This window comes from Gadus macrocephalus, chromosome 12, assembly GCF_031168955.1.
Source record: "Gadus macrocephalus chromosome 12, ASM3116895v1".
NCBI lineage: Eukaryota > Metazoa > Chordata > Actinopteri > Gadiformes > Gadidae > Gadus > Gadus macrocephalus.
In genome coordinates this window covers 7,739,766-7,748,806 of record NC_082393.1, presented here as the reverse complement: position 1 = coordinate 7,748,806, position 9,041 = coordinate 7,739,766, and the positions used below count along the sequence as shown (strand labels likewise).

The 9,041-nt window shown below is 40.3% G+C and overlaps 1 protein-coding gene across 1 annotated transcript; it reads right to left on the bottom strand.

The window, feature by feature from the left end:
- Positions 1–181: 181 nt before the first annotated feature.
- pgpep1 (pyroglutamyl-peptidase I) lies at positions 182–8,472 on the bottom strand. Its single transcript, XM_060067572.1, has 5 exons — positions 8,325–8,472; positions 7,313–7,365; positions 6,061–6,177; positions 3,504–3,736; positions 182–2,905 (listed from the first exon to the last, which is right to left on the bottom strand). Exons 1-5 carry the CDS (start codon positions 8,356–8,358, stop codon positions 2,698–2,700), a joined length of 645 nt encoding a protein of 214 aa, XP_059923555.1. The 5' UTR covers positions 8,359–8,472; the 3' UTR covers positions 182–2,697.
- Between the last annotated feature and the right edge of the window lie 569 nt (positions 8,473–9,041).

Here is a 9,041-nt window from a genome sequence, read left to right as displayed (position 1 = left end):
GTCTGATTTGCTATATAAACATGGTCAGGATAAACAGTGAAAAGGGTAGAAATTGTTAGTCATGTATCACCATTTATTTCTGTGTTATCTTGGCAAGTAGAAAACATAGCAAAACAAATTCTAATATTTTCTAAAATCTCTACAGACAATATTTTGGTCATTAAGCGTTACCACAAACGTCTACATCTTTCCAAGTGAACCTTTAATTATTGTTTAGTTGCATCATATGAAGCACTTTCGACATGATTGACAATTCCACAGTATTTTCAATAACATAACACTGAACAGGGATTAAGATTTCACACTTACTCAAACACAAGATGATTGGCCGTAAAGTATGTAAAACCAAATCTGCATTCTAAATCCAAAATAAAAAAGACGGTGGTGGAAGGTTAAAAGACTGTTTCCCATATTAAAGGTAGGATAGGCAATATAGTTGTGAAGATTTTGTAAGAAAAAAAATTAAATGGTCTTTACTTCCAGACAGCATTCAATAAAATCCCTATCACAGGCCTGTAATAAGCCTGTCCAACTATTTAATTCAATAGAATAATATGATTGGATGGCAATCCTCCCGGTCTGCATTCATTGCATATGACCGAAATCTTTCAAAAGCAAGATAAAACAAGCGATCTAGCCATGTGTTTTGAGAGAGTGGCTTTGGAGGGAGGCCTGAAGGCAGGGGTGGGATCTTTTTAGTTGATACTTTCAAAATCTTGTCTCGTTTCTCCAAATTGCCTACCGTGGCTTTAATGAAGTAAGTATTCAGGCTCTTTAGACATCAGAACCTCTTGAAAGGTGGCACCGAACATCCAGTTGAATGACATAACAAAGACAAAGAGCTTGAATGAAAAGCACCTCAAAATAGGCATTCTGGGACATCTCAACCAGTTAAACATCCCATTTCAGATCCATGGTAGATAAATGGTGAATGCTGAAAATACTAAAACTCTTTGATACAGGACCAGTTCTGGAAAACTATAGAAGTAAAAGTGACAGTAAACTTAAGATAAAATAAAAAGCGGTCCAGATGAAAAACTAAAAGAATAGGACATTTTTGTTAAAAGAAAGTGCTGGGGCCCACAAATTGCAGGCCCACCTCTGACGTGATAAACTGTGGGATTTGACTTCTGGAATCAGAACCTTATAAAAGGCAGCACAATCTGCTTCAATGAAGTCTACTACATAAAAGTGTAATAGTCTAATCTTACACAGGACTGCCGGATTTAAACCAACACATCAGCCAACTAACTTTTACAGGTGAGTGACTACACTGGTAACCATCTAATAGCTTAGGAAATTCTCTCTGAAAGTTTCTGTTGTTTAATTTTGTTACCATTTTGAGCAGGTCCTGCAATGGGAATCAGATTTTAATTACATAAGATATCTTGTTAAATTAATATTTAACCTAATAAAATATGTAATAAAAAATATCTACCAATATAAATGTGGATACTATTTGACATTAAAGCATGGACAATGTAGGTCGTTTGGCCCCTGGGACCCGAATGTTGCTGAAGCCATAGCTGTATCTAAAACTAGTGATAGCGTTGTTTTAAGATGCAGCCCTGACTCCATTTCACAGCTCAAGGTCAGATCTCTCTCGGGAGGAATCGGAAGGGAAACCGTTTTTCAGTCAGAGGTGGTTCTAGCATGGACTTGGGAGAGGGGGGGAACCGGGATCCGACCTCCTCCCTGATTTTAAGATCCTTTGTCAAAGAAGGGAAGAAGAATTTCTTATAAAGAAAAAAAGGTTAAGAAAACAATTCAATGTTAAATTAGGAAACAGGAAATCAACACGATTATATTTGGGGAGGGGGAATGAGAATGCTAAATAAATATATGCCTGTGTATTCTGTCATGTAAACAAAAACACAACAGATGCATTGGTCATCGAATGAATCACGTAGGTTTTCGATCGCTTTTCATGAAACATTAACCATATGTTGGTCACCACGGCGATCCTACAGGATTTGAGATCAAATGAGGGTCACTGTGTTTCATTATGGCAGGTTAAAAACATGTATACCTGAAACCTTTAAAACATTTGACCAATGAGCACCTTTGGAGAGGGGAGGGTGACATTTGAAGAAGGCTTCAAGGGGTACAGAGATGAAGATGAATCTAAAATGATAAACCCAGTGTTAAACCATACTCAATTCCAGAGAGGAGCTGTAAAAATACCTCCCAGTCACCACAACAATCCTACGACAGACAAGTAAGAACATAATATCCCCAAAGTGGTTGTGAAACCAGGTAATAATAAGGCTGTAAGGTTATCAGGAGGGCTGGCAGATGTTGCTCCTTGGTATCAAAACAAATTCGGAGACCGTGCTACAATTCTTCTTGTCCCACAGTAATCTGGGAAGTGTTCTCAGGCCACTGCTGTTTGTAGGGTTCAAAACCTTGAAATTCTGAATTTCAAGTCACTAAAATCACAGTTTGAAGGCATGTCTGTCCACTGTTCACCAGATGGGAAGGATTCAAACGACGTCCTGATCCAGTTGCAACGAGAGGCCACCACTGATGTGAACGAGACGAGGAATATCTTCAGCGTACTATTCCGATGGAGAGTATCTCTCCATTCACCAGTGGATGGCATTGATGTATTTTAAGTTGTGGTTTGCGGCTGTGGTTTAAGTGCAATCATCTTCTTGGTGTAAGGCTGGTCAGACAGGAGTAGGGTTGGGGGAGGGTTCAGCTTGAGGTCATGGAGTGTAGGTGATGACAGCAGATCTCCTCTTCCTCCTGGTCCTGGGTCTCCAGCATCTCCCTGATGATGGCCTGCAGGGCCCGGCCCAGGTCCAGCCCGCTGTAGGGCTTCCCGATTGGCGGGACGTGCACAAAGGCGGAGCGCCCCTGGCTCAGGTACAGAGACGTGTAGTAGGTAAAATCACAGAGATACCTGAGCAGGTGGAGGAACACAGGGAACAGAGTAAGTGGCAAGACATACGTGCGAGATATAGGTTATAGGTTATGGATCCAAGTCTTTAAAAGGGTGGATTGCAGTCATAATCTAATGATTTTTAATTAACATAAGTGTGTAGGCTATAATATCCTATATAAGGCCATACAGAAGTTAGCCATTGGGACATAAGCTATCCAATATCGATTCATCTTCAGGAATAACATAAGGATCCTGTAACGTTTCCACAATAGTGAGAGCTATTTTGTTTCTGTAATCGGGATGCTTCGGATGTAAGTGACGTCCCCTGCCAAATCTTGCCACATACTATCCAATTTTGGATTATTATAGTGCATTGAGCTTCCACCACATCTCAAGTGACTGTAGCTTTCCTCAGACTCAAGCACATTTGCAAGCCACACTCAAATTAAGAATTACAGATGACATAGGAATGTTTGTTTCTTGAGCTTGTAAAAACATACTTCACACCCAGGATGTGAACCATTTGCGTGTCATCATCGTTAGATAATATCCATTCAGAGATGTTTTGATGCCTTGAAGACAGCACCCAATTACTTGAAATAAAATATCCACTCACCTGCCAGCGTCTTTGGAGACCGACACGCTGACGCCCAGCCCAGAGGCACTCACTCTCTTGCAAACAGACTCCATGTCAATAACAGAATGGATGCAGTCTGGCCCTCCCACAATGCAACACTGTGAGTCGGGACAGAACCTGCTGTTGTCCAAGCCCTTGTAGCCATAGTTATGGCCACATTTCTCCAGTGTGACGGTAGTCGCCATGCCTGACACACCAACATGGACCACCAGCTGCCAAACAGAAGAAAACAGAGTTATTCAATGCCAGGTACATCATTAATGCCACATGGAATTGCTACATTGAACGCAAAAAAACCAAAGGGTACCTAAATGCCAAATTACACTCGTCAGCATGTATGTGAAGATCCACGAAGATCCAAGTCTTCAGACTCAGAAGGACTCAGGAGATCTGTACAAGCCCCTTTTGCCCGTCATGGACCTACGTATCGTGAATACATGCAGTCTTCCCAGACATTACCAATGAGTCGCCCTTCTCTGCTTAGGCTTGACCCAATTACTTGCAGATTGGTCGAGCAGGGTACTGGCATAGTTATTTTTTTCGTCAGAAAGCCATGAGAATAAAATTGATGCCATTGGCGAAATCCAATCACTCTTTTTTTCAGTTGGTCGCGATACACTTACTGCATTTCAGCCTTATTAGGGGTCTGAGCAGCGAAGCTGCTTGGTCCCCTATTGTTTCTGTAACGTTTTTTATTTCCTCAAATTCTGTAAAAGTCATACTGCAGCCTATACAGTAAGTCGAAAACTCTTGACATTTTCAGAAATGGTTACCAATAACCCCCGCTACCCATAAACCCAAATTTGTGGTACTGCACCCAAAGGTGGCGCTATTGTAAAAAATCATGAATTAGGTTTATTTCTCCTCACCAGATTGACCTGGACTCAAATTTTTTTCATAATATTAATCTCTAAAATCAGATGCATCTATAAAACCTTGAAAAATTTATACTTTTCTCACAATTTCATATTAAAGCCAAACATGCTAAAAAAGATTCAACGGCTACAAAAATAATAAAAAAATTCACCAAAATCGCCACATATAATCTTTAGACCAAGCCCCACAAAAATCAAACAGAATTTTTTTCATTTAGTCCCATAAGAGAAATATTGGCCAATAAAGTTGGAGCAGTTAGCCCATTCTTCTTATATGACCATTTTGTTATTGTAAAAAAACAACAACATACGACTATTATTAGATGGATACCAATACCCCCCACTATCCATGAACCCAAATTGTGGTACTGCACCCAAAGGGGGCGCTATTTAATAAAATTATGAACTAGCCTTATTTTTCCTTACTAGATTGACCTGGACTCAAAATTCTTTCATCATATTACTCTCTCTTTCACCCTGGTCTTTTGCTATAAAAATTTATACTTTTCCCACAATTCCATAGAAAAGCCAAATGTCCACAGTCTCAACCCATTTTGTCTATATGACCATTTTGTTATTGTATAACTACCATACGGCTATCATTGATGGATACCATTAACAGTGCAAATTTTCAGATATGTACTCTTTTAAGAAAGCCCTTAATTCTCTTGCGAAATGTGTGCTTGGAGTTTTCTTGATGTTGTGTGCTTATCAATGGACATTTTCAACATGTGATTGGGGCTTCATGCAGTTCAGGAATGTCAGTTGCTCAACGGGATAATGCCGTGTACTGGTGATCCTTAGGTTGAGAGTTTGAATCCTGATTAGAGCATTATGAACAAGCTGAACATGACATTCTGTCATTGCCACTCATTTAAGAAACACAACATTGAACCGCACCTAAAATTCATCAGGCAATCAACATTCCAGTTCATTCATTTCCAAGAATCGGACTGCCAAGACACAGTATGGCATTAAGGGGAACTTCTTCGTTAACCATTTTTCCTTCATAATTAACTGTCATATTTATATTTCTTCCCTTAGTGTTCTTGACTACAAATGTTTAATCTCGCCAGAATTTCAAATTTTTTTCAGGTATATGCTTTGAAAAAAGCCCTTAATTAACTTGAGAAAATGTGTGCTTTGAGTTTTCTGGATGTTGTGTGTGCTTATCAATAGACATTTTGACCATGTGAATGAGTCTGCAGTTCAGGTTTATAAGTGGAACGTCTTTCCTTAAATATGACCATTGTATGTTATATTTATATATCTTCCATTAGTGTGTTCTTGACTTTTAATTTTGCTCGGACCCCGTTAGACACCGCTTGCGGTTATATTTTTATTTGATATTGCTGTTTCAGGCAGGCAGTCTTGGTCTCATTTTCCTCAATTTGGGTTGTTAATGTATATTTGGAGTAGGAAATGCTACACTATCCCCTTGTGTACATGCTATTGCTAATATGACCTGGAAGTCTAAATGCATGTAGCTTTCCGAAGATGTGCGTTGTGTATAATTCGTGAACGTGCTGTATGCAGAACTTGCAATTCAGCTTGGCCAAAACTTGGTTTGCTAATGCTACACAATAATGGCCAAGTTAATGGTCCATGTCAACAGGTTTGTGAACAGAGAGGAAAGGCGTTGACAGACAAGTCTTTCTCACCTGGGGATGGTACTGTTCCCATAGAGACGGGACCATGCTCTGGACCTTCTGGTACTCCACGGGAACTTCAATCACATGCAGGTCAACCTTCTTCCCCAGGCCCAGCTTCTGTAGCTCCTGTTAAAACCAAAGAACACAATATTTTACTCAAGTATAATACTGAAGGTGCTTGTACTCAACTTAATTCTTCCTCTGAGAAAATGTAAAGCCAGTGTCAGCACTGTGAACTGCCACAATGATTCAACTCACTTCTAATGTATGAAAAGCTGACTGGTGGCCAACAAACCAGATATGACAAAATAGATGTCCATATGACACGCATTACTAAACCAAGCTAGGCCTAACATAGTACTTCTACATTTCCTACTTATCTTAGACATAACAAAACTCATGGGAAATTTAGTCATTATTTCCTTTATTTCATTGAATCTACAGAATTCACCAGGGCTTCAGCTTTAATTAAAAACAGAACCATCATTTGATTTCAGAAAGTCTATCATTTTATGTTTTCGGATTTCAAAAACTGCTTTGTAACACCCCACCTTTATCAGCATTGACAATGACCATGATTGCTGCTCTATCCTCCCCTTCCCCCACCACAACACACGCACGTGATGAAAAGAAGCTGGCATGACCCTGCAATCACCCTTTGACCCCTGTCCAAAGGCAGCCTATTGTTTGTCTTTAATATCCTTATCAAGTCCGTCTAGACACCCCGACAACTATTGAATCATCTTGAGTCCCCAATGACCCAACAGTGGGTCCCCCCATTGGATCAGCGGCAAAGGAGCAGAGGTGATGTCACTGCATCCACATACAGCTGGCTGGACATCGAGGCAGAACTCCCTGATCCAATGCCTCAGTCCATGGTCCGAAACACAGAGTAAAAAAAAGACGCAGCACCACAGAGACCCTGCTGTTTAAAGCATGCAACATTACAAATGTATAAACAACATTTTGCTTATAATCAGCAGGTTGCGCTCTGGTTAGTTATATTCTAGTTTAGATAATAACAGGAACATTTAATGTTATTAAGGAAATTATTTACATTATCCTGTTTTTAATATTTTCAATATGTATTTGCCAGAAACTCCAAAAAACAAGCATTATGTCAAATGGCGGCAACATCATACTAGCACTGTGTTTTGCTTCGGGACATTTTGGAGTTACCATCACATCAATAAAGACATCTTTAAGATTAATATCACCCATCGAAGAGTAAACATTCTAAATACACAATAAAACAGCATACCTGGACTGCAACCCAGCTGGCGTTTACCATATGTTCCCCAAAAGGCCCAAAACCTAATAAAAAAAACACAGGGTCAGGTCGTGAGTTGAAGCGTTTATGTAGCAGCATGTTTTGCGACAGCTTTCCAGCATACAACACTTCGTATTCATCGTCAACAGAACGTTGGGAATCAACATTAACGAGGTCCCCCTTAAAATGTGCAGGGGCACCAGCGAAACCAGTGCCTTTGTTTTGGTTTCCTTTCGAGTCATAGAAGAGCACTCAACGTGATTTTATGGATCCCCTGTCCCCTGTAGGTGGTTCTCTAAATCTGTTTAGACACCGATGGACAAATAATACGGCCTCCGTGTTGAGCACCAATCACTCTGACCCCGCACCAACCCCCCGTAGAGGAAATGGGTCGCCGTGGTTCCCAAGGGAGCCGGGGAGGCGGTGGTGGGGTCGGGCTGCCTGTCTGGCGCTGAAAGGGGGGCTGAGAGCGGTCGGCAGCTGCCAGCCGTTCCTTCATTGTCATGTCCGCGTTTCCCAGGGCATCTACAGCGCTTTATGCAGCTTGTAGCCCCAGATCACAGTCGGCCTTTGTGTCTACTAGAAATCGTATGAATGTAGCCTACATTTACAACATAATGAAATTCTTATTGAATACATTCTGAAGTTGGCAATCGAATATGCAAGAAGAGTAGGCTATACGAGTTTAACTATTTGTTATACCACACTGCTGGCCCTGACTTTGGCTAAATATAGGCGGCGTACATGTTTACTAGTCCAAGTCTGGTGAGTCCACCATGACAACAAAAGGTTATAAACAGTTAAAAGACGTTATAGACGCACATGACCTTGATTATATCATGGGGAATAACTACCTCACGCAATTTGTGCTGCTGTCATCTTCAAAAATGCCCCTTTTTGTAACTTTCTAACATTTTGACACATCCGCACCGCCTGTCGACAAAGACGGAAAGAAAGCAAAATACCTGCAGCAGTATGCACTATAAGTCCTAGGCAGACTCACCTGTTACAATCACGGTTCGTTTGTTGTTATCCATTTTCTCTGCCGTCGGGGTTGATTGTTTATGTTTATGAGGAACTCTACGCTTTCCTGCGTCTGCTGTTTTCCGGTTGACGAATGACTCTTCTGGCTAGAGACGGGCTCCTTTCTCCGGAGCGTGCACGTAACGCCATGACGTCACTAAACGCGCCGTTTTCCGGCAACAGCGTTGAAGATGTGTCAAACAAAAATTGTGGTTGGTTTAGTTGGCTAAATTACTATTTGCTTTCTAAGTGCCCATTTGAGAAATCTAAAAAATTATGTTATGTCCACAAGTCAGATATTGTTTAGATATATATGCACAGAAAGATTTAAAACACAGCGAATGACTGTGGCCTTATCGGCACTAATGTTGTGTTGGTTTTGTGTTTTTGACAAAAAGTGAAGGGTCTTCGCATTGAGTGTATGCGATAAAAATCGCATGCACTCAAATACACAAAGCAAAAACAAATTACCCCTTCACTGAAAAATACTCTTGCATTTCTATTATATACGCTTGTATAATAGAAATGCAAGATATATATTTCTTAAAAACTACCAAATTAATGTAAACATCGATAGCCATTGTTCCGTTTGTCGATGTGATGATGGAAAGATTGCTTGAAGATGTATTATTATCACGATTAATCCTATTTTCACATTTGAGTAGGCTTAAAAGTAATATAATTGCATAGATGTTTA